The 26,005-nt window shown below is 54.9% G+C and overlaps 1 protein-coding gene across 1 annotated transcript in view; it reads right to left on the bottom strand.

The window, feature by feature from the left end:
• Nucleotides 1-3,706: 3,706 nt before the first annotated feature.
• The window catches only part of TIMP2 (TIMP metallopeptidase inhibitor 2), a 45,855-nt gene continuing 23,556 nt past the window's right edge, over nt 3,707-26,005 (bottom strand). Inside the window, exons 2-5 of the mRNA XM_006734277.3 lie at nt 16,748-16,848; nt 14,696-14,804; nt 8,442-8,566; nt 3,707-6,627 (exon numbers count right to left, since the gene is read on the bottom strand). Coding sequence (XP_006734340.3) covers nt 6,430-6,627; nt 8,442-8,566; nt 14,696-14,804; nt 16,748-16,848 — 533 coding nt within the window. The 3' untranslated portion in view covers nt 3,707-6,429. The remainder of the gene's footprint in view (nt 6,628-8,441; nt 8,567-14,695; nt 14,805-16,747; nt 16,849-26,005) is intronic.

Genomic DNA, 26,005 nt, shown 5'->3' with positions numbered 1-26,005 from the left:
GTGTCTGGGCCTTGCCCGGGAAGGAGGTGGTTCAGGCCCAGGGGGCCCAGGCCAGAAGCTGCCTGTAGTGAGTTCAGTAGTGACTAATTCTTTCCAGAGCCTGGGAGAGGCAGTAACAGGTGTCACTCCCAAGCCAGACGCTGAGAATCTGCCAGGCCTCCCTCCCTCCTCTTTCTGGCTGAAAACGAAGGACTCTGAGGCTTCAGGAGATGGTGGGGACACAGAGGGAAAGAGCCCAATTGCCCGTAGAAGGTCACCCAGCAAACGTCCTCACTGGTCTTGGCAAGGAATGCCCACCTTTTGTTTGCCCCTGAGATCCTGGGTTTATTTGCTACAGCTGCAGCGCCCGGCACCTCCGTGGCTGGCGTACTTTTGCTCCCAGATCACAGGAAGTCAGGATAAGTCTTTTGGGCCTGGGTGTTGTGGGGTGCCGCGTCCAGCGCCAAGCCCTAGCATCGAGGACCACAGCGGAGGGGGGTTCAACACACCCAGTGTGCTGGGGAAGCTGTCCTACAATGACGGGGGCCACCATACCCCGGTTTGTTCGGGGCAGTCCTGGTTTATACCTATTGACCCCACTCGTTGAAAGCACCCTCCTTCTCTCTCAAAAGTGTCCCAGTTTGGAAGATCAATTATATAGAAATGAATCTTCCAGGGACGCCTGGGTGGCTCAGTCGGTTAAGTGGTTGCCTTTGGCCCGGGTCATGATCCCAGGGTCCTGGGATCGAGCCCCGCATTGGGCTCCTTGCTCAGCAGGGAGCCTACTTCTCCCTCTCTCTCCCTCTGCTTGTGCTCTCTGCCAAATAAATAAAATCTTTAAAAAAAGAAATGAATCTTCCAGACAACTGAATTTTACCCTCTTTAAGTTCACACATTACCACTTATAACAGGTGTTTTGGTGTGTCTTAACTGAGACTGGGATTTTATAGTTATCCTTGCTTCAAGTCTCATAAAAAGGGGATAAATTTGCATTTGTTCTGAAAACAATGTAAAACAAAAGGAAAGCACTATACAGCTCTTTGTGCAGATGGAAGGCAAACATCACCAGGTGGGAGGCGACCTGCGGAGGGTAACCTGCTTGCACCCAAGGCATAGCTTTGTTCGAGGAGGCTCGTGGTCCTCGTGGTCCATCCTCGTGGGATGTTGCAGAAGGAGGCCAGACCCTGCCTCTGCCTGGGTTCAATCCCAGCCCCAGTGCTTACTGGCCAGGTGCCTGGGAAACTGACCTCTCTAGGCCTCAGACTCCTTATCAACCAACCAAGAGAGATGAGAGCACAGACTTCTTGGAGTTGGCAAGTGTCACCTAGGGTAACAGATGTGAAACCCTTGGTGTCAGCCCTGGCATGGACTCAACGTGAGCTTTGACTGGGGTTATTATTATTAGAATGATTTGCTAAGCAGTTGCCCATGGGGGTTTAGCATCGGAGTCTCCTGAGCCTGGGGAGAGGTCGTGAACAGGAAAGGGGCAGGATGTATATGCAAGAGTCCCACAGCAGGCCTGGGACTGCTCTCCTCCAGAAGGCCCGCGTCCGGTCTTGGTGTCTGGGAACTTGGATTTCGGGAGGGTTCCCCCATTCTCTAAGAATGGATCCTGGGGCACCTGCCTGGCTCAATCGGTGGAGCATGCAACTCTTGATCTCGGGGTTTTGAGTTCGAACCCCATGTTGGGTGTGGAGCCTTCTTAAAAAAACAAAAACAAACAGAACAAGAATGGATCCTGTGCCTCAAATGTTTGTTTATGCTGAACATCTGCTTTCCTTCCGGGAGGCTGGAATCCTGCTACATGCTGGGCAGAGGGTGCCTGCATGACGAGCACCCAGTCAAAACCCCCGGTGCCAGGTCTCTGTTGAGCCACCCTGGTTGGAATCTTGCACCTGGAGCCCCCCACTTGCCCACCAACTTTGCTTGAAGGGGTAAAGCAAAACATCTTGAGGAGGCTAAAAATAAACATGAAACTTTCAGCTTTATTTCCAGGTCCTGTATGCAGCATTGCCTCTGCGCCCCATCTTGGATCCCATCCCCAAACCCTCTTTAGCACTCGACCTCTGTTATTGGCCCCCAGCTGATACCCCACCATTTTGCAGACTCAGATTTGGATTTGCCTCACATTTTTGTTTCACTTAATTGGAAAGGAATATTCCTCTCGGTCGTTATGGAATGAAAACAGAATTGTGTTTCTGAACGGCTTCTTTCCCAGTTTGTTTCCCAAAGGAGAAAATTTGCTATCGGAGCTGATGGTTTCCCCAAATCAAAGTGCTGTCTTTCACCGCAAAGGACTCACAAGCAACCGAGCAGGGCAAGGAGAGCTGTGTGGGTCAGCTCTGGGCTCGAACCCAAGGCTAAAGATAGAACCTGTTCATACAGGAGTTTCAAAGTCTTCATGTAGAATCTGCAGTAATGGCAAGTTGTCCATAATAAAACTGACCCCAGTAAAAGATCTGTAGCTCCACTGTTTTGTCGTTAAGTTAGATCAGGGAAAAGCCAGGGCTACCCAAACTTCTAGAGGTTTTAACCAGGCCTGGTGGCTGGCCCCGGGACCCTTCACATTGGATCCTGCTGTATCTGTTGCCGTGTTTCCATTTTGAAGCTGCATGTGTCTGTTGGGGGTTCAGACCCAAACCCTCATGCATGTTCCTTTCACAGAATGAGCGAGGCTGAGGGGGGATGAATGGTGTCTGGAGACTCCCTAACAGTCTGCTTTCCCCATATGTGGGTCTTCAAACCGATTCAAAATTGTTTGCGAAGATGGAGATAGCTTGGATAATAACCGGGTCATGGGTGCATGGAGTTTGTCACATCATTCTCTGCATTGTTTTTTTTTTTAAGATTTTATTTATTTATTTGAGAGAGAGAATGAGAGAGAGAGCACATGAGAGGGGGGAGGGTCAGAGGGAGAAGCAGACTCCCTGCTGAGCAGGGAGCCCGATGCGGGACTCGATCCTGGGACTCCAGGATCATGACCTGAGCCGAAGGCAGTCGCCCAACCAACTGAGCCACCCAGGCACCCCATTCTCTGCATTTTTTAAATATGTTTGAAAATTTCCCTAATGAGAAGTGTTTTTCAGAAGTCACATTTGACCTAAATTACATTAAAGAAAGGAAATGGGGGCACTTAAGTGTCTGCCTTCGGCTCAGGTCATGATCCCGGGGTTCTGGAATCAAGCCCCACATCGGGCCCCCTGCTCAGCGGGAAGCCTGCTTCTCCCTCTCCCACTCCCCCTGCTTGTGTTCCCTCTCTCACTGTGTCTCTCTGTCAAATAAATAAATAAAATCTTAAAAAAAAAAAAAGAAAGGAAATGGGTAGCAGTTATCTTCTGGTGGGTTGTTTGCTAAGACCCCATGGGGCCTGCAGGTCCAGAGGGGCACAAATGTTGGGGAAGTTCATTTGCACGACATAGTCAAGTTTAAATTATGATGAGGGCATCTTTCCCACCTTAAGAGAAGGAAAGCGGGGATGGGAAGGGGAGGAGAACCTGCAGAAAAAAGAGCCTCAAGAGCAATTGCCAGGTATGGCCCTCATTAGGCTCCCGATGCAAGCCAGAGGACCATAAGAAAGCACTGAGGAGACCACGGGAGACGTCTGAACACTGATTAGATGCCAGTGGATCCCTCAAGGCACCCGGGCCTCTCTTTCTCTTGGGCACACATGTCCACCTCCATGGGACAGGCTCCTCTGAGCATCGGATACAGCCACACAGAGCCAGGGTTCTTGATAATACTGTTTATTGTCCATTGACCGAGCGATCACTCAAGAATGATACAAAGCATCGGAAACATGCGCAGTCTGCTTGTCAACGTTCAACAGCTCTCACGTGTTCCCAGCACAGGAAGGTCTCAGACTTCATATTCCAGCAAAAACACATTGCCCAAAAGTTTAAAAAAAAAAAAAAAACCCCCAAAACAAGCAAAAACAAACACAATCAAACAAAGCTTTAAATTATGGCAGCAAGTCCGATATTTCTTAATACTTATCAAGCAAAGGTTTGAAAATAACTACAATGTAAACTTCATTTTAAATATTTTGAGTTGCTTGCATGAAGACAAGAATGGAAGGAGGAATGAGCAGTGCATAGAACATAACATATAAATTAAACAATGCTGAATGGAGAGCCTTCTTCAACTACGTGCACGTTGCAATTGTTGACTCTGACGGTATCTGGGTGGCTCTGTCTTTTGCCTGCCACCGGGCACTTCATCTTGAATTTTTTGTTTCTGTTTTTGTTTTCTGCTCAGCATGGCTAGAAGACCAATGTGTGTGGATTGAGTATAAAGGCCATCTTTTAGAACCAACCAACTCCAAGATTCTTTACTTTGTAATGATTTGAGCCAGAGAACAAAAGGTAGCAGATGGAAAAAGCAACCATACTCTAAGAAGGAAAGAAAAGATCTGAAGGAATCCACCATCATAGGCTAGCTACCATGCCATGCTTTCCATTCAGGGTCAAAAGCTTCCACGACGCAGAAACCTTAAAAAAAAAAGTGCAAGTCTAACACCTACCAAGGGTAATAAAAAACACAGCACAGGAATGATTACAGCTGATGTCAGAAACAAACCAAAACACTTAAAAAATCAGCAGAAACAGGAGTAAATGTTACATATGATAACACCATACAGGAGGCAAACAGGGGTGGGGTGTTATATTGATTGGAGGGGTCTGGTGTTCTTGTATATACTGAAATCACATGGACTGGTCCATTATGACATCTTACAAACTTTCTATCACTGTACAGCATGAAAGCACCCTTAACGCGGGGGCTGATTCCTGGCTATTCCCCTAGTCTGTCCTAGAAAGGGAAGTCATCGAAATCTATGCTGACCAGGTCCTGGCAGGCATGGGGGGCTACCCGCCACGTGGGGGTCAGGAGTCTTACGGGTGGTTTGGGGTCACCGCAGAGTACAGCAATGCTTAGAAGGTGGTCACTCTGGAAGCATTCTGCAGGAGGACCACTCACAGGCTGACACACTTGGGTCTCCATGCGTGCGTGTTCGTGCACGTGCTCGTGTCCATGTACGTTTGCCTAATTGGCGTGAAAAATTCAGAACGGTTTATACCATACACAAGTAGGAAGAAAAAGATGACTTTTTGTTACTGAGAGATTTCTGCTTGCGTTAATCCCCTTTTTACTGGCCGCAGAAAGCCGTGCTCAGGGAACAGGTTCTCTAGTCCCCTAGGACGTTTTTTGACCGAGAGATCGAATATGACAAATCTAAGTGGAGGCTGGTACAGCTGGGATTTGGGTTCACAGATTATCTGAGAATTGATCTTTCGAAAAATGAGATGTAGGCCACAGCATCCCAGAGGCCCAGGAAGAAATTCACCGAACCCACCTACCTCCCCAGTTTCTCTCTTCCCGGGTAAGACTTCACAACACGCCCAGCTAACTTCATTGCCAGAAATCCATGCCCAGCGCAGCGACTGTCCGTCTTTGCGGGGGGGAGGGGGGTGTCACGGTAAAGCTACGGCACCTGCTCAGGAGGGGCTCTGAGGTGCGCTGGGGGGCACAGCAGGACCCGGTTTTCGATGTCCTCGGGATGTGCAAACGGAGCACAACCAGCCTGTGCCACCGGCCACGCGCGACCCCTTGCAAAGCCAACGTGTGCAACTCAGCTGGATGCCTGATGCCAGGAGGAGGAGGAGGAAGCCAGACTGATTTCAGAAGCCTGGAAATAAACGGCAAGGGGAGCCAAGCGTCCCCCCAAACGTCTGCCCTTGGGGCGGAGTGCCACGGACTCCCCCAGAGTCGGGGTGTGTGGTAGGGGGACTGAAAAGGACTTGGCCGAAGCTGAAGCTTGTCACCCGCATCGTACAAGGCCCTGGAGCGTGGCTCCCACTGCGAGTCTGCGGATTAGCAGGATTAACTGGGGCTCCTTCGAGAGCGAGCCACTGGTCCAGGGCTGCTTCTGAATTTATGGGAGTCACAGGTACTGGGAGTCCATGATGGGCACCGAGGAGACAGGGGCACCTGCAAGGGGCGGGGACTGCCACCGTAGGGCCAGAGGCGTGGAAGCTGCAGGAAATGAGGGACATGCCCCTCTCGAGGTGAAAGGGACCTGGTAGGCCTGCTACACAGTCTTGCAACGACCCTCAAAAGTTTCTGCAAAATGCACATTTCCAGGCTCTGCCCTGACCAGGCCTGGGGGACTCCTACGTACGGGCCGCCTGCTCAGTGTTTGTGACAGTGCCAGGGCTGGGGCCGGGCCCATGCATCCCACCCCTGCCCGCACCCAAGGATGCCCAGGCTGGCGGATGGGGTGTGGGACCACAACCACGTTTAAAAGGGAAATGGGGGTGGGAGGAGACTCACACTAATTTAGACCCACTTGGATGACTGTTTTATTCATGCTGTTTCCGGGAAGGGATGTCAGAGCTGGACCAGTCTAAACTCTTGGAGGCTTTTCCGTTGGCCAAAGGGGTGCTGCTGGCCTGCTTACGGGTCCTCAATATCGAGAAACTCCTGCTTGGGGGGTGCCGCTCCGCGGTACCACGCACAGGAGCCGTCGCTTCTCTTGATGCAGGCGAAGAACTTGGCCTGATGCCCGTTGATGTTCTTCTCCGTGACCCAGTCCATCCAGAGGCACTCGTCCGGAGACGAGATGTAGCACGGGATCATGGGGCAGCGCGTGATCTAGGAAGAGGGACACGGAGACGGATCCGGTCAGGGACCGAGGCCACTCAAGGAGGCATCTCCAGAGCCTAGCCACGCACCCAGCAAAGACGTTCAAGGGCGGTTTGTCAAATGAATGACCACGTGAGCACAGCGGCGGGGCGGGAAACGGGGGCTCGAGTCGAACCTATTCCATCAGCAGCCTTTCCTGAGCTCCCCCTACTCTCTAAGCAGCAGCAAGGCAGGCTGCCTGGGTGGGGGGGGATGGGGTCTGGCGGGACCCCTGTGCACTGCCCCTGCGCCCCCAGCACGGTGGCCCCTCTGAGCATGACACAAAGGCCTCAGCGTAGCCGCACCCTCCTGGGAGGAGAACGACAACCACAGAGGGTCTTAAATTTCCTGGAGCTGGGTTCTAGTCAAATAAAAAGGATGCTCTCTTGCTCCGAAGCACGCATGGGCTTTGGGGGGATCGGCAAGCAGCACTGTGGTGGAGGAAACTCAGGCCACAGAGGGAAAGGGAAGAACTCAGTTTTATTTTGTTTTCAATTTTTAAATTTAGATTCAACTAATTAACACAGAGTGTAGTATTCGTTTCAGAGGTAGAGGTCAGGGATTCATCAGTTGTATGTAACACCCAGTGCTCATTCCATCAAGTGCCCTCCGTAGTGCCTGTCACCCAGTTACCCCCTCCCCCCCACCCCTTCCCCTCCAGCAGCCCTCAGTTTCTTTCCTGTGCTTGAGTCTCTTATGGTTTGTCTCCCTCTCTGGTTTCGTCTTGTTCTGTTCTTCCCTCCCTTCCCTTATGCTCCTGTTTTGTTTCTTAAATTCCACATATGCGTGAAATCATATAATAATTCTTTCTCTGACTGACTTATTTTGCTTAGCGTAATACCCTCTAGTTCCATCCAGATCGCTGCAAGTGGCAAGATTTCATTTGTTTTGATGCTGAAGCACTCAGTTTTAATTTCACGCTGGGCACGGAGCCGTTTGCTCCACAAACACGTTGCCGTGGGTCAGAATTCACATTTCGAATGAGCTGAGGGACCGGCTGGCGATGATGTATCCGCACAAGCAAGAGCGCTAAATCAGCAAAAGCCGGTCCCTGCAGCCTTCCGGCCCCAGACCCACTTCTGGGGGCAGAGCGGCCCTGGCACCTGGCGGTGCTTCCTGTGCCGGGACCGGAGGCACAGGCGGTGGGGACGAAGGGCGGCAGGAGAGAGAGGACCCAAGCCTGGGGCCGCGGAGGCCTGTCTACAGCGGCGCCTAATGTTAGCCCGGCTCCAGCTGGGTGGGCAGGGGGAGGGGCAGAGGGAGAGGGACAAAACAGACTCCCCGCTGAGGAGCCCATGCAGGGCTCCATCGTGACCTGAGCTGAAGGTGGATACTTAACAGACTGAGATACCCAGGGGCCCCTCTGGGCTGCTTTTAAGAAGGGGGCGGGTGTCAGGATTCTCTGTGGCCCCAGGGCATGGAAATGGCTGGGACGTTCTTTCCCAAGGCACTCAAGTCTTTGCACTTGTGCATCCATAGAAGGTACTCACAGCATCTTGTTCTCCCCACAAAATTCCTCCCCCTGGGAGGCTCTCCTTCCTAGAAGCTACAGGCCACACGGCTAGATTGCCCGGACCTCCCAAATATCCCTCTGCAGGGGCATGCCTGGGGGCTCTGTCCCTGGCCTGATGGCCTCACTGGTGGAGAGGCCGTACCTCCCCAGAGCCCTATCCTAAGGACCCCGTGGATGGAGAGGTCCTGGAAAGCCAGGGATCAAAGCCCGGCAGTCTCCCCGGAGACAGACGTGATGAGGGAAAGCCCAGAAGGAGGCGGCACCAGCTTACCTTGCACTCACAGCCCATCTGGTACCTGTGGTTCAGGCTCTTCTTCTGGGTGGTGCTCAGGGTGTCCCAGGGCACAATGAAGTCACACAGGGTGATGTGCATCTTGCCATTCCCCTCGGCCTTTCCTGAGGAGACAGAGATCACCAAGCTCAGGGCAGGCTGCTGGTCCCCCTCCTCCTGCCGACCCCCGCGCCCGAGTGCGGCCCGGGTGTGTGGGGGCTCACTGCTCACAATGCCGTGGGTTGTGGGCAGAGCTGCAGCCTCTCCAAAATCCCCGTGTGGGAGCCCTGACCCCCAGCATCTCAGAATGTGCCTGTGTTTGGAGATGGGTCTTTCGTGAGGTGATTAAGTGAGATCACATGGGGGGGCCCCACATCCAATAAGAATGGGGTCCTTATAAGATGAGATCAGGACCCAGACAGGCACAGAGGGACAAGCATCAAGGCCACGGGGAGGAGACGGCCGCCTGCGAGTCCCAGGAGAGAGGCTTCAGGAGAGCCAGCCTTGCCCATGCCTGGATGCTGGATCTCCAGCCCCCAGGACTGCCAGGGAATCAATCCCTGGTCTGTGGTGCTTTGTTACAGCACCGTGAGCTGATGGATACATCACAGATCATTTGTGCGGAGTAGAACGAACACTCCAGAGCACTTGGCAGACACAGGAAAGGACACAGTTGGAAAAAACCTCCCATTTTCATTACAGCGAACACTTAAGACGCATTTCCTTCCAATACTCCTTCACACACATGTATTCGCACGAAAGAGATCACGTTGTATGTAGATCAGGTTGTTTCCCATTTTATTTTTCACACACATTTTCTGCCATTTGATGTTGAACTTGTCTGGGTTTTTCCACCATGAATAGCAAAAACACGGAATTTTATAAAATTGGAAATCGGCTCCGAATTCCCTTCAGGGCAGGGGGAGGAGGCGGCACCGTTTGTCTTTTTGACCTCAGGCTCCTGATTCTGCTCCTTCCCTCTCCTGCACCGCAGAGTTCGTGCTGGTGACAGCCTTGGCTTTAGCCAGGCAGGACACAAAGACAGGCAAGTGCATTCTGGTGAATGGCAGAACGTAACGAGGGCTGGAGAGGTCATGTCAAATCTCAGCCCTCCGGCTGCGATGGCACCTTGTGAAGAGCCACAAGGGCGGGGTGATGAGCCGCAGAGGGAGGCTCCCCGAGGGGCAGACGGGAGCCTCGGGCTGCACCCCGGGCTCTCCACTTGACAAAGCTCCAGGACATCCAACCTAATGATCTCAGGCACAGCGCAGCCGGGAGAATCCACTAATAGAAACAGAGTTCGGTGAATAATGCTGCATGTGCTAATAATGCGCCCCTGCGGCGAATCCATCGCACCGCAATCTCTGGCCAGGGGAAACGTGGGTCGGCTGGCCTGAGGCTACGAGTGGGCACGGGGACATCCTGTGTGTCGGGCAGGTCGCAGGAGGCACCCCCTGGATGTGAATTCTGACGCTCTCTCTTCTGTTTTAACGACTCCCCTTACCTTTGGGAGCTCTATTTTCCCTTGTGTCTGTTCGGACTTAAATGACATTCCAGGTGAATAAAAGGATCAAGGAGCAGGATTGCTACTGCAGCATTTATTCTGAATCCTAACTAATGAAAGAGAAGTGTTCGGGTGGCTCTGAATACTTCCAAAATAAGTATTTGGCTTTTTCTTTTTTTCTTTTTAAGAACTGTACAGCCCTTTTCTATGAGTTCAGAGTAGCTGGGGGGGGGGGGGGGCGGAAATGGACAGATGACAAGTAACTCATTCTGGTCTCCTTCCTTCCGGAATGTACGGCCAGAGTAGGTATATATGGACAGTAGCTCTCCTCCGGCCCCGCCTCGTCGTGCCGGACACAGAGATGCAATGCAAACTGTCTGTCTACCATGGCCCTGGCTACGGGGCTGCCGTTTACTTCGGATGTCACGTATAAATGACATAGCATCTCAGAATGTTCCAAAGGACACCCTTTCTGTACAGGTCCAGTTACTAAGACTTGGTTGGGCACGCACCATGTGAACATCTATTACAACATCTTCCTACGTCTGCCTTGGAAAAATGCACAGTCTTTCTTGGAGAGAAAAACAGGAATTAATTAAAATTTGTAACTGAGGGCTGTAGATTTCTTCTTCCTCTTGGAGGAGAACACTGCAGAAGAAAACTATAGGGCCAATTCTATTACAGTTCCTGAACATGAGCGTCTCCTGGTGCCCAGCTCAACATGTGAACTTGAGTCATCAGCCCAAGAGGTGGTGGGCTGCCTCGGGCCATGCGGTCACTCCTGGGGCTGCTGCCAGCCCTGGCTGAGTGGTTTACTGTGCCCCGTGATTTCTGGGTGGCCCATCCTGACTCCAGGACAAGATGGAGAGTCTGTGCTCAGAAAGTAAACACCAGATTTGACCCAGAGCCATCTCACTGAGCTGGGGAAAGGAGTCAGCTCAGCAAGGTCCCCCTATAACGGGTGCGCTTGCCCCTGCTGGATGTGCCTTCCGTGGATCTTAGACTCCAGGGCCAGTTAGGAAACTCAGATGTGCCCCATGTCACTTGCTTGCTTCCAGTATTAAACGTGAAACAGTGGAAGATGATAGGCACACAGTTACAAGCAGATGTATCTTCAAACAAAATGTATCTTCTTCATTTTTATTACAAGTGGAGCTACAATTTGGACGGTTTAGGTTGTAGCAAGCCTAGCAGATGTGTGCTACGGTTACTTGGAGAATTGTCTTCTAGTTCAGACTGGGGACAGTTTAATGGACCCGTGTGTAGGAACAGAGCAGGACACATACATGTGACGTGATAAATGACCTCTGATGGCAAATATGAACGAGTGAGCTTCTGCATGAGAATATCAACATTAGCAGAGTAACGGAGATGATCAGGCTCTCTGCCTTTGACTCACAATGCTTCATTTGGACACAGAAGCCTTTTCCTTCCAGAAAAGAGGCTGAGCAAAATAGATAAAGAGATTCTCCTACCATGTCCCCCGAAATAACACAAAGCAACCACTCGCAAGATGATCACCACCAAGCTGCCGTGTGCAGCCTCCATCCTCAGCTCTTACTCTGGACCCACACTTTCGAAGCAGCTGGGGCGGCAAGACTAAAACCGGGACCACACAAACGAAGAAGCAGAGTGCCACGGGCCTGGGAGTCAGGAAGACACGCCCAGCAGTGCAGCCCAGGCACGGGTGTGCTGAGAAATGCCTAACAACCGGCTCCCCCCGGGAGAAAGAGCTGCAGTGCTCGGCACCTGCCAAAATCTGCTGCAGATGCTCGTGCCCTGATTTCAAGGTACCAATGAGATATCAACCAGAATTTAACAATCGGCCTGGGAAAGTGCACGTGTGAAAGTTCAGGCACACACCACCGGACCTGGGGCACACTGTTCATCTCTCTACTCCTCCGTTTTCCTCATCTGTAAAATGGGGACCATATAACAGTGCCTTCATTGTAAGGGGTTCTAAGGATTGAACGGAATCCACATGAGAAGCTTTCCGAGGCCGTCAGGGCCAGGAAGAGGGCGATCCTATTTCTATCAACAGGGAGACGGCGAAGCCTGTTTGCATGAACCCAGACCTAGGTCACCTTCCCTCCCAGGAGCCCACCGGGAGAGGACCCTGGCTCGCCTCCCATCGGTGCCTGCTCCGGCATCTCTGCAGTCTGGTCGGCTGCCTCTAGAGGGCGGTGTGAGGAGCCAGAGACCAAGGGCGAGGTGCTCCTTTTTAAGGGTTTATTCCCCAGAGACCAGCACGCAACCTGGTGCTGAAAACCGGAAGCCGTTGGTTCCTTAGGGCAATAAGTTCCCTGAACCATGGGAGGTCTCGTCTCCCTTCCCTTCTCTCCACAGCTTATTTTTCTGACCATAAAAACAATAAATGTCATTTGGAAAATTTTATGAATACAGGGAAGCAGTAAAAGGAGCTAACACTGATGCTGTCCATCCTGGGCACATGCGGACCAGGTCGTCTCCAGCCCTCCCCGGGCGCCTGCACCCCGCGCCCCGTGTTCTGTGCACCTGCCCTGCCTTGCCCTCCCCCAGGTCACGGTGACAAACACCATCAGGAAAGTCCCTGCTTCATGATTCTGTCCCCATACCTGTCTCTCTGGTTGACTTTGTTTTTCTTACTGTAAAAATAGTAGATGCTGCAAATGTAAAACGGTGCAGCTGCTTTGGAAAACAGTCTGGCAGCTCCTCAAATGATTAAACATAGTCACCATATGCCCTGAAATTCTACTCCTACGCATCGGCCCGAGAGGGATGAAAACACAGCCACGCAAACACTTGGTGGCGGGTGCTAACAGCAGCATCATGCCTACGAGCCCAAAGGTGGAAACAACCCCAGTGTCCATCAGATGACAAATGGGGGAACACACTGTGGTCTATCCTGTCAAAGAAATAGTATTTGGCCATAAAAAGGAGAGGCGTTCTGATTCACGCTATGTGGCTGAACTCAAAAAATGCTGTGCTGAACACGGTGCTGAGCGAGGGATGCCAAGACACACAGGACCACAGAGTCTACGATTCCATTCACAGGACTCTGAAGTAGGGAAACCCATGGGATCAAAAAAGAAATAGACTGGCGGTTGCTGGAGCTGGGGGGAGGGGAGTGGGGGCTGGGGAGGCAGAAGAGCGGAAGGGTCCAGGGTTCTCCAACTGTGGCCGTGGTTGCAACCCGATGGATTACCCAAACCACTGAATGGCGCCCTTTAAATGGGTGAATGGTAGGCTGTGTGAGTTATAGTCAATAAAACTTAAAAAATCGTGGATGCTCATAAGAAAACATTTAGAGGGGCGCCTGGGTGGCTCAGTTGGTTAAGCGACTGCCTTCAGCTCAGGTCATGATCCTGGAGTCCCGGGATCGAGTCCCGCATCGGGCTCCCTGCTCGGCGGGGAGTCTGCTTCTCCCTCTGACCCTCCTCCCTCTCATGCTCTATCTCATTTTCTCTCTCTCAAATAAATAAAATCTTAAAAAAAAAAACAACAATGGGCGCCTGGGTGGCTCAGTCGGTTAAGCGACTGCCTTCGGCTCAGGTCATGATCCTGGAGTCCCTGGATCGAGTCCCGCATCGGGCTCCCTGCTCGGCGGGGAGTCTGCTTCTCCCTCTGACCCTCCTCCCTCTCATGCTCTCTCTCTATCTCATTCTCTCTCTCAAATAAATAAATAAAATCTTTAAAAAAAAAAAAAAAAGAAAAAAGAAAACATTTAGAAAGGTCAGAAGTGCCCATCAAAGAAGAAAAAAAAATCTCTCATCATCCCCAAGGACAGGGACAGAAGTCCTGATGGAGTGACGAGCCAGGGACACAGATGCCAGGCAAGAGTGTTTTAGGGGAGGGAGGGGGATGTTACCCAAGGAGAGGTGACAGCCGTGTCCTCTGTCCCACTCACTTCACATTGCATCTCCCCCCGGCAGGGACCCCATGTGCGCGGCCCAGCCGGGGTCAGTGCCAAATCCTCTGGATCCTTGGATCCGTGCACCTGCCACCCGAGACGGTCTCTTCCTCCTGAGCTTTCGCTCGCTGCTCACAGTACCCCGCCCCCCGACAAAAAAAACCCTGTCTTATTTTCTCTAGTTTCTTCTCCTGCCCGCCCCCCCCAGGGGGAGTGTGTGTGCACTTCCCTCCGGGGTATCTCCTCCTGAACTCCTGTCACGCCGGGCACAGCGCAAGCCACCTAGTGGGCACCTGCTAAGTATGTGATTTTTTAAATATTCTCAGTGAATGCGGGAAAAAGTACAAATAATCCAAACAGAAGAAAATCCCCCAAGTCACAGAGATTTGGATTCAGAATGTATTTTTATGATTAAATTCGGATTGTATAACAAAATATAACGTCAGACTAGGGGAGCTGTCCCCTCCACTCCCCCTGTCTCCTCCCAAGTTGTGAGCTGACTCCTGGTTCCCTAGGGAGCATTTCTAGCGTCCGGCACGAGCCTCCCTTTCAGGAACAAAAGGCAAAAATTCTCACCTCTTGGCGTCCATCCGATCTCATGTCTCCCGTGAATACTGGCTTACTGTGTTTCCCCATCAAGTCACACCAGTTCCACTGTTGTGCGGGGCAGGCGAGAACACACCAGGAATTCTTGGACGGGAAGAGGCAGGGAAGCCTGGAGACTTCCGACAGCCTCACGGGGTCAGGGCTCTGCTTGGCCTCGCAGTGTCTCAGGCTCCACGTGAGCCGTAGCCCTGGAGGCCAGGAGACTCCGCCCCGGACAGTCCCTAAGAGCATGCCCATGCCTCTCCACATACGCACCTGCAATGAGATATTCCTTCTTTCCTCCGACGTCCAGTGAGACCCCACATACGGCGGAGGAAGGAGCCGTGTAGATAAACTCTATATCCTTGTCAGGGCCTTTGAACATCTGGAAAGATGAAGGTGAGATGTGAGCAGAGCTGGCCTGCACAGCTAAGGAAGTCTGGGACCCCCCCGCCCGAAAACATCCTGGGGGGGGCAGCCCAACCTGCTCCTGTGGGACCCCCAGCATGGAAAAGCGGAGGAGCTAGATTAGAAGGTCACCTGCAGAGAGATTCTCTGGACACATCCGATCAGCTGTCAGCAGGTTGGGCACAACGGGGTCCCCGGCACCCATTTCCCATAACATGTGGGCTCTCCCTACCACTGACAAGGTCGTATCAGAATCTCCAGGGAGAGGCCTGTGTATCTCCAGGTGACTCTGACCCATCGTGGAGGACCACCGCCTTTGAGGATTGCCAGGAACTTTGGTCAAGCATTGGCTCCTTGATGGGAGAGGCACCCTTAACTCCGTGGCCATGGATAGGACTCCACGGGCCAGTGGGGTTTGACGTCTCAACTGATCTACACACCTGCTGCCCATCATTCCAACACCTTGGCAGGAAGTGAGACCGCCACAGCCAAGGGTTCCTGCTGCCTCACTGGGTGGGGACAGTGACAGGCGGGGACGTGAGTGTGCGTGGAGGATGGCCCTCCACCCCGGCCAGGGGGTGCAGCCCAGCGGAGGCTGGGGGCGCAGGGGGAGGGAGGCGGTGGAGAGGGGAAAGCACACACATGCTCTGGGACCACACAACAGAGGCTGCAGAGCGCAGGTGCCCTAGGGCTTGCGAGTCCGCTGGAACCTCGTGAGGATTTTTGCCATGCCTAAACCAGGGTTGCTAGTGGGCGGTTTGCGGGGGGGGGGGGGGGCTTGTTTCAACAAGCAAACCCCAACGCAACAGGGTCATCTCAATGTCATGATAAAGCAGCTTTGCAAGAGCTCGGTCCAACCCGCCCCGGGAAAGGTGAGGCCGATGATGACAACGTGCTCTCCTAAATGACTTCTCCCGCTGAGGGCAAAAATGCTGCTTTGGTGTTAAGTCCTGCCTTTCCACGCCGCCACAGTGAGGCTGCAAGAACAGAGATGCTCTCTCTCCCACAGAGACCTAGGTCCTGAGAGAGCAGGTCACCCCCTCAAATGACACGGATGCAATGAACAAGCATTTCATTGACCTTCTGAGAACCTTTATTTCCTGCTTCTTCTTATATTTGTAACAAAATTAAACACGGCCAGCGACAGCTCCTGCCTTTACAAAGCTGTCTCTCCAGCTGGAGACTAAGACTCGACTCTCTCCTGAACACCAAGGTAGTGACTACTGACAATGATCACTTTCCTCCAGGGCTGGTCCTGTGTTCTTCCTACCTCCCCCGCGCCGTCTGCTCTCAAACAAGGGCTCCTCGCCATGCGCCCTTGAACAAGAGCAACGTTCTGAGAAAACTGACCCCACCACCTGCCCCTCGGTCCACAGCCTCCATGCCTGCCTGTCCCTCTCCCACAGGCCGTGGTCTCCACGTCTTCCCCCATGTCCTCTCTTGGGAAGCTGGCCCCCACCACACCTGCCCACAGGCCTCCTTCCTTGTAGAATTTAAAGCTGACCAGGCAAGACTAGAGCCCACAGCACAGTCTGGGGGAGCGAGGGCTCCCAGACGCAACGACCGAGCTCTCTTGCCTTCGAGCCTCACACTAGCTCAGCTAAGGACGGGCACCCACGAACGTTCCACAGAAGCTCTGGCCAGCTTCGTAACAATGCTGAGGGTCTGCCACACATTTACTATCCACCAGAATGAGGAGAACGCATTTCTGAAATAACCTAGTCAATGGGAACAACCTTCCAGGCATTTACAGATTAAAGAAAACGGGATCGACTCGTGTCTGCTCCGGGGATGGGGCACGGCGTTCCTCGAGAAGGCAGGACACCTCCCCAGGGTCTCCAGCCTCTGGAGGACCCAACCTTGCTCCTGACCCTCCCACGGCTCTGCCCGGTGGAGCAACCTGGCGGTGGTCCCCATTACCTTTATCTGCTTGATCTCATACTGAATCCGCTTGATGGGGTTGCCGTAGATGTCATTTCCGGAGTCCACCTCCTTCACACTGACGGCTTTCGCCCTTATCACTGCGAAACAAAGACAGAGGTGAGCAGAGCCCCCACAGTGCCGTCCTGGCTCCGAGGAGGGACAAGATGAGCCAGCAAGTCACACCCCACACACGCCGAGCAGGAGGGGCAAGAGGTGAAGCTCGGAGACCCCTTCTCGTCCCAGGATTTTTCACGGATGCTGACGGGGGCCAAAAGCAGAAGCCTGGTCTCTCAGGACCAGCGGGGTTCCTGAGGTAGTCACCGAGAAAGCTCTTTGTTGATGCCATGCTTAAGTGCTTGGGGGCTTTTGAAAATTCTCTCCAGTGTGTATTCGTTGGTGGCTGGGGAAGCAGATAAGCAAATTAACTGGGCCGTGGTCATCATCATATAATGAAGGATAGTGAGATTCCTACCACCCAGCCTCCATCCATGGCCGATTGGCAAACAGGTTTTTTCAGGCTGAGGGGTACCTGCCTGCCCAAGAGGTCCCATCATATTTAGGTTTAGGGGGTCTTACAACTGAAGGGTCTATCCTGCTACGCCTAATCTGTCCTAAAAGTGACCCTGAAAAATGTCCTGTGGGTGATTCTTTATAATAACAATACATATTCTATCAAGAGCACGACAGGGGAAGGGTCAGAGTGCTTTGCCCCCCAAAGGAAACATTCAAGGGCCTCACCGGCAGACCCACGGGACAGGTGCCTAGGAAGGAGGCCAAATGGAAAGAAAATGATCCCAGACCATGACACAAGATGAAGGAGAGGAGAAGAGGGTGGGCTGGGAAGGTTCTGGAATGTTTGCCAGAGCCTGAGGCTGCTCGTGGGCCATGCACCACAGGGCGTCCTACCAGCAATTAAGCCAGGACCCAGCCTCGGCCCGCACCCTGACGCGGTGAGGGTCAGCCGTTCACAGGTCACTGGGGCAGAGCCCTCCCTTGTTTCATTCGGAGGCTTATCAGCTGGTGGCACGACCTGTTTTAATGGCTTTAAAAGCTTTGCCCTCCACGGCCCAGCTGCGCAGGGTCACTCGGGCGAGTATTATGCTAATGTGGATGTGAGCAAAACAGGGCAATAGGGAACAGACGGAGCCAGGCACAGAGGCGCCTCTGTCCTCCACCCCCAGGCGGGCGACTCACATCTTGGAAGCCCCTGGCCGGGGCTGTCTTCCCAACAGATCAGGGAGGCCTGGGCACGTGCACCCCATCTGTGCCCATCCCCCGGACCCCAGGCGGCACCAGAGGCAACCTGCCCACCCCCTGGCCCCTACCCCCACCCCCTGCCCTGCCCTGCCCAGGCCCAAACCCCATTCTTATGCCTTCTTCTGTTGGAGCTGAGTCACGATGGGCAGAGGCCGCAGGTTCCTATCTCCCAGGCTAAGCCAGGCCCCAACCTGCAAAGCCACATCTAGGAAATGCCACCCAGTGGGCCACGTACAACAGAGGGCTCTGCCCTTGGGAGCGGGTCTGTTTCCAGTGGCTCCTCCTGATCCCACCCTTCTCCACCCCCAGCACCAGCAGACTTTTTATAGCCGCATCCCTCCGGGCTCAAAAGTCTTCCTCAGCCGCCCACTGCCCTCGTCTATAATAGGACACCCCTCTGCGACCTGGTGCCAGCCAGCGGCTGTCTCGTTACCCCAGCTGCTCCCGTCCTGCTGTTCCGCCAGTCCACAATAGTCCCTTGAACCCAAACCTGCCCAGGGGTGTCCCCACCTCTGGACAGACAAGTCTCTTCTGCCCCGAATGCCATCTACCCCTCCCTGCCAGGAAAACCTCTACGCATCCTTCAAGACCCAGGGAAAATCGCCCTTTCCTTGCTCTGGGAGATCCTGTCTTCCTGTGGCACTTGGCACATTCCACATCTGTCGTCCATCCCGTTGTAAACACCTGTATGCCTGTGTGCTCGGGGGGCTTCTACCCGGCAGAGGCTACGTTCTGACCACAGTCAGTGCCCGCTAGGTCCTTGCCGGATGGAACTGGGCTGTCCTTGAGACATCCGGGCAGCCCAGCTGAGTCCGTCTGTGGTCTCTCTCACTACCTGCCACATCTATACCCTATTGCGCCCCCACACGGGGAAGTGTTGATGCAAATCCCGGAACGTCCCAGATTAACACCCCAGGCGTCACTGGGCATCAGCACGGTCGCTGGCTGGTGGTATCAAAGGAACCAGGAACGCCCAAGGGAGACAACAGTTGTGGGAGGAGCGCTGCTGCTGGATTTCCCTAGGATACACCCACTCCTGCATGCTTTTCCGAACTGCTTTTCAGAGGTCCACTACCTCACACAATGCTTAAGCCAAAACAGGTCCTCAATAAACCACCAGTAGCAAGGAGAAAACCAGTCAACGCTCCTCTCAGTGAACAGGTTCCATTCTGTTCCATGCATTCAGATCCATGCATTTTTGTCCTAGAAAAGCCCCCAAGCCTCCTAGGCAGTCCGAATCTGTATTCAGGAGGGGCAGCGCCGGGCTAGCCCCTGCCCTAGCCCCCTCCCGCCGTGCAGTGCCAAGGACATTCCCTGACCTTGCTGAGCTACCCCCCCCAGCCCCTGCACTCCTCTGGGCTGCCGTGAGGAGTAGGGGACACGGGGCCTGGCACACAATGCACGTCTAGCTCAAGACGACAGAACGGCATACTTTCCTTTTTTAAATTATCGGAAAGGGACTGGTTGCATCCAGGGTCCAGGGCAGACTTGCGGGTTGAGACTAGAATGTGAACTGGCTCCTAGGCTGCCCGCGGCTTGCAGGGAAGTGGGGGGCAGGGGCCAGGAGGAACCCCAGCTGGGCTTGTCCATGCAAAACAAGAACTCATGATTCTCCGGGGTCTCTGAATTTGGGGTGGGAACCTCCTCCCCACTTTGAAAAATGAGAGATAATGTGAAGGAAAGAAAGAGAATCAAGAGAAGCAAAGAAAGAGCAGCTTTATGGAAATCTTCCGAAAGCATCAACACCGTCCGGACACGAAGGAGAGATGCTGGGCATTCATCCGTCCACGGAGATGCTGTGGACCCGCTCAGGGCAGCAGGGGCCGTGTGGGCTCAGCACTCTAGGCGGGGAAGGGCACAAGCAAAGCTTTAGCAAATAAATTCATCAAAGCCGGAGGATCCCATAGGCAAGCTGAGGGCAGGAGACCTGGGGGACACAGGCGGAGGGGCCCCACAGGGAGGAGGGCTGGGGCGGCCTCACGGTGGACCCCAGCCAGCTCTGGCTGCAGACATTCTGACCCTCAGCCTTCTGCCCCCAGCATGAGGCCGGGGTGGGGATCTCTTAGCAGCCAGACTCGGAGCTAGGGGTTGAGGCTCGGAGCCTTTCAAGTGATCCTAAAAGCGTGGGCCTCCTTCTGCTGCCCACGGGAGAAAGGGGTAAGGAGAGGGAGGGTCTTCAAAAAACAGAGATGGCCTCTAAGGAGCATCCAACCCAGGCAAGAAGTCAGATAATGGACAGGGGAACAGAGAAGCAACACCGTTTCCAACCCAAGCGGCGGACAGGGAGGAGGGCGAGAGCTCTCCAGAAAGGCATTTCCAACACCCCAGGAGACAGGCATCACCAAAGCTCTGGGATGGAGGCCACTCTAAGTAAAGGATGGGCCCTGCTCAATTCCAGGCCTTTTTAAAGGCCAGGACTGGGGAAAAGCAAAGAGACCCAAAGAGTCTGAGAAGAAATTAAAATCCAGGCATGGACATAGGTTTGCTGAACACCTACTATGTGCTGGGCCAGCTGTCTGGCCCTGGGGTGGGCGACCAGCCCACATCCTGTCCATCCCCCAGCAGTGAGCGGCTCTGCTCCACAGGCCCACCCTTGGCTATAGGAACCAGAGGCAGCGGCGGGAGCAAGAGGCTTTATAAAGATCCTTGTTTTAACTGCTTTGTGCTCAAAAATGATGGCCTCTCCCTGAGCTGCGCAGATTTTGTTTTTTCTTCTTTCCCTTCTGCCGTTAACACAACATCTGGGTTTGAGATCAAGGCTGATACACTGGCTGATGGATTCGCCGCCAGATGTTGGCTACTGGGACGCACAACCGTCAACTTAATTCAAAGCACACGCAACCGCAGAGCCCCTGCCCCCACCCCTTGGGCCGCGGACACCACATGATGTCACTTCCCCCTGCTAGCAGCCTGCAAAAACAATCCCCGGTACACCCAGCCAGATTTGGGATGGAAAAGAGCTGGGTGGGTGGAGAGTCAAGGTCGGGGACGATGATCCAAGGAACACAAGCTTTGTTCAGACTATGAGAGAGGACGCCCGCCCAGGGAAGACCCAGGGAGGCCAGACTGTCCCACTGCTGCCCGGGGCGGGCGGCGGGGGTGGGGTGGGGTGAGAAGAGCAGGGGGCTTTCAGGAAACCTAGGGTGTCTTCAGCACGCAACATGGCCTGGGCTGGCCTGGGACCGGGGTGGGGGGGGCACGCTTGACCAGCCCAGGCAGAGATTCAGATCATCCCGCCTGCACCCCACTGACATCTTGTGAGTCCTCCTGCGTCCATGGACATTCCTGGGGAAGCAACGGAGAATAGCAAGCCATCCCCACAATCTGTGGGGAGCCAGACCCAGAAAGAGAACGGCCTCTAAGGAGTTCATTTATTTCACACCCACTGAGTTGTCTTTACTATCTTGCCGCGAGCCTGGCCGCTCTCCGGAGGAATCCCATCTGCTACATATACGAATATATCTTAATAGGACACTTCCCAATGGGGCACCGCTTCCCAATTGGGCACCGGCTCCCAATTCCAGAGCCAGGTAAAGCTGTGGATATTAAAACATGACTTTGAGACCCTTGTTTCAATGCGCTCAACTCATGCTAAGTCCCTAGGCCCCCGTACCAGCTTTGTGGTCAGTCCCCAGAGGCTGAGCTTCTGGCTTAGGGAAAAATCACGCATTTGCCCAGAAGAGTCGTGGGAATCTCTGGGGTTCGGAAAAAACACTCGTCTAAGTACAAGGTCAAAATCCAGCCCTGGATCATCTGAGCCTTACCAGTGCACGGACTCAGAGCGGCAGGGCTGGCTCAATGTCAGCAGAGGCCACGTCCCGTCTCAGCCCAGCCCACGGGCTGCAGCCGCCAGCGAGAACCTGGGAGGGTCGCCCAGGGAGACTGCTGCCCACAGGGATGGCACTGCTCTGCTCGTCCGTCCTGCTCTCAGCCCTGGGGTCCCTCCGCTAGGGGCATGTTCCCAGTGCCACTCAGGTAGGAGGATGGAGAGATGGGGCCCTCAGCTTTTGCCAGTACATGTGCCAAAGACCCTCCTGTCCTGTCCCCAGTCGAGAGGGGGTCACCCTGCACGGTAACCGGAATGCAGCTGAGCCAAGGCCACCGCGCACAGCAGTGTGCCATCATGGGGGTGAGCGTGGGGAAGGGCATTTCTTAGGTGGAAACGGGGCCACTGCATTGCCCGGGCTGCAAACGCCCTCCGTGGGTCACTCGGTCCACTTCCTCATCTCCACGCAGAATTACATGCCAACGTCTTCAGAGGAAACCCAGCTGCCCCTTACTCCAGATGGGCTCCACTCCGCTGGGGGGCTTGGGGACAGCTGCAGGGTTCCCCGCTTTCGTCTACGCTCTCCAGAGAAGGGGGCACCCTGAGTCTGGACATTTACACCCTCCGATCACAGAGCGACCAACGTCCCCCCTAATACCTGTAACAACATCCTGCAGCTGCCGTCTGCAGTTTCTTATCCCTTTTGGGTGGACAGGTGACACTGTATGGCTGGTCGACCTGGCTGAGGCCCCTCTGAGTTTTGATGAGCTGGTCCAAAGTCTGGCTGAGGGCAGCCCGGTGGCGCCCCCATCCCACCCACACACTAGCCCTCGGGGCCAGACTTGGGAAAGCCAGGGGGTGCCCCACAGACCCCATCTACACCCAGACACACCCCGCAGTAACAGCTGCAGCTTTGGCCTATAAAAGCTGTAACCAAAGGAGCACGTTTTCAGAGCCCTGCCCCCCATTACCGTGGGATCCCTAACGGCACCTCAGTGGGCTTTGGGGGGCATAGTAAGGATGGTTTTGAACCTCTCCAATGGGCCTGCATTTGCTCCACGAGCAGGGTAGGCGACCCCCCCAGCTGGAGGGCAGGGAACGGGGCAGACAGGGATTGAGAAAGAGAAGCAGCCTCACATGGACTGCAAGCCCGCTCGGACCCCCTGGGTCTCCAGGCCGCCCCCCCCCCCACAGAACCGCACGTAGAAACGGGGTGCGGTCCAACAGCCTGGGAGAGGTCACAAGGAATGGGTGGCGTCAGCGCTGGCTCAGCGCCCAGACGTCCCTGGGAGCATCCAGCCCCACCTGCCCCTCCGGCCTCACTGTCTGGCCACGCTGCGCATTTGCAGGTGCCCCACGGTGGACACCGGGGGTGGGGGGGGGGCTTTCCCCGGACACCTGGCCCCGCCAACCTTCCCTGGTGTCAGGGCCTGGCCGCTTTCAGTCAGCAGGGGAGCCGACGTCTTCCAATTCACTTCTTTTAGGGAACTGAGAAAAAGGGTGGGTGGGGGGGCTCATTTTATAATTAAAACTTTTCTGTGGTGGTAGAAGGCAACCAGGGGCTCCCTCAGTCTGAGCAGCTGCCCCGACAGACCAGAAGCCACTTTCGGGTCCCTGCAAGCCTCCTCATCCTGGGGAGCCGACCGACGTCGCCAGCTCTGGGGCAGGGCTGCGCCTGTCCAGGGTGAGGGCGAGGTTGGCCGGCGTGACTCAGGCCAGGGCTGGAAAGGCCTGCACTCACCACCACTCGGAGCAGATGTGTCTGTGGGGGCCGAGGGTGGGGCAGGGAGGGTGACCGGGTGCACGAGAGAGGACAACACACAGCAGTGTGGCCCCAGCCCTGGGCCTTTGGAGATTCTAGCACCTTCCCATGAGCTGCTGTCCACTGGATGCCCGGTCTCCATGGAGACCAGCGTTCCCACCTCCACTTCCTGTCCTTTGGCTCAGGCCCCCTTGGGAGCACGAGGGAAACATCTCTAAGAGCTCATCAGCTGTGCAGAGAAAAGCTGGGGCACTCGCTGCTCGGCCGCCTGCCCCAGCCCCCCAGGACCCTGGCAGGCCCCCGACTCACGCCCCACCACCCCTCCTTCCCACTGTGAGCCCAGCGGGAGCTCATGCCAGAGGCCTTGGTCACGGTTCCCGAAGCCTTGGGCTCAGGCCCTTCCCATTCACGTGCTGCTGAATCACTTGAAAAAAATGCATCCCGATCCTGGGAGGATTTGCTGAGAACAGTGCGGCTTTGTGGAAGGAACTGCTGCTCTGCACTTTCTCCGCCAAGACCCCGAGGAGCAGCCAAGCTCGGCCCTGCAAACCCCAAGCCTGGAGCCCACAGCGGGGGCAGCAGCTGGATGGGGCAGGGCAGGAGGCAGAGGGAGCCCGGAGAGGCGCGGAGGGAACGTCAGCCACCCCGCCCCTGCCCCCCTGCAATCCCTGCCCATCCACTGGCTGGGGCAGGGGCACGGAGGGGCCGGGTGGCCCCGTCCTCTCTGGGCTGCCCCACTTGCAGGGGTGAAAGCAGGAGGGCCGGGCCCATGGCTCGGGCCCGTGAGCACGGACAGGGCAGCAGCCCTGGCCCTCGTGTAGGACTGAGGCATGCAGCCTGTGGGCTGAGCTCTCTCAGGCAGACCCAGGGATGTAAAGGCTGGGATCCCAGGGCCTAGACTCCAGCTTCTGACACGGGGAGAACCCAGGAGGCACGTGTGCCCTCTCCTCCTACGCCCTGGAGCTCAGCCGAGCAAACAAGGCTGCCTCCTGGAGTCAGAGGTGTAGAGAGATGTGCTGTCAACCTAGCACCCCTCTCCAGCCTGCGACCCAGCCTGGACTGTTCCCGGAACTGTCAAGGGCAGCCCACGTGTCCACATCAACCCTCCATCGTGTTACAGGGGGAGGGGGTGGGGGCAGGAGACTGGAAGAACCACTGCAGGCCCGAGAAGGGGCCCTGTGCCCCAATTTTAAAAATCTTCGTTTTCCCGTTATTTTACATTTCTGAGGGTCTGGATATTATCACGCCCCCTATGACCACGCACCTGGCTGGGTGGCGGAGGGGACAGGTGTGAGGACCCTCGGACCAGACCGTAAAGGTTCTAGTAAATTCAGAATGAGACGGAAACAGGGAAGCTGTCCCCAAATGTGTGAGCAGAAGCATGAAACCCATGGAAAGTTCTAGAAGATACAGTGGAGAGGGAGGACCCATAGGGGAGGACCCGAGAAGTGCTCCAGGAGGACGAAGGTGCACACAGCCATCATGTCAGGAATCCTCATTGCCCCCTGGCCGTGCTCCGTGGGAACCTGCCAGGAGCCCCCCAGTCTTCCAGGTGGCACTGTCCCAGGGCCCCTGGCACCACTGTCCAGGTATGTCAGAGCGATCCGCAGGGAGCAAAGACAGGGTCCACCAGGACCCCAGCCTGCTCTCTGGGTACCAGGGAGATGGAAGATACCCATGGCCTCTCCAGAGGGAACGGGGAGCAGGCTGGAGGGCAGTTTCATTTGCAGCACCGCGGCCCCCAGCCTTCTGCAGCCCAGGTGGGAAAGGGCGCGGTGTCTCATCCTGCTGCCGGGGGACCGTGTAGGTGTGACCGTCAGGCACCGATGACTCACCCTCCACCTCATCTCGCTGTCCATCCCCTACAACTCCTTTTAGCTCAAGTGTGGCCGAGAAGGGGCGCTTCCTCACCTAGGACACTCAGGCCACAAATACTACCTTGGAAAGGAGAAACAAAAATAACCCCCTCAAAGGCAGGCTCATCCATTCATCAGACCGCGGCTTCCAGGCGGTCAGTGTTCGGGTCCCATCATGGTCACGGCTTTAACCCGGTAATCCCATGGCACCTTCTGGGACCAAGGTGACGCTTCAGCAGCATGCAGGAGCCCCAGGTGATCCTGCACCCTGCAACGCTGAGCAACCCCAGGCCAGCCTCCCCTCAGGTAATCCTCATTCGGTTTGGGAGTCGCAGAGCCCTCCCGGCCCCAGGGCCTCATTCTCACTCACGCTGGGCTTAGATCAGACTGTCGAGCTGGCTTTGCAGCCCTGTCCCGTGACATTCCAGCAGCAGAGGACAGAATGGAAATGGGCTGGGAGCAAACATTTTCTCTACCTAACGTGGAAAAGCCAGACAGACAACGGGGCTCAGGGAGATGCTTTCAATGAGATAACTACGTGAGACCGCAAAAGCTTCCTCACCCCAGCTACCGGGGATTGGAAAAGCACCCAAAAAACTTAGAGGGTGCTGTTA

Source organism: Leptonychotes weddellii, chromosome 15 (assembly GCF_054177405.1).
Source record: "Leptonychotes weddellii isolate Sample4059 chromosome 15, ASM5417740v2, whole genome shotgun sequence".
NCBI classification, from domain to species: domain Eukaryota; kingdom Metazoa; phylum Chordata; class Mammalia; order Carnivora; family Phocidae; genus Leptonychotes; species Leptonychotes weddellii.
The sequence above is the reverse complement of the archived record's forward strand: the minus strand, read 5'-3'. Positions and strand labels throughout refer to the sequence as shown.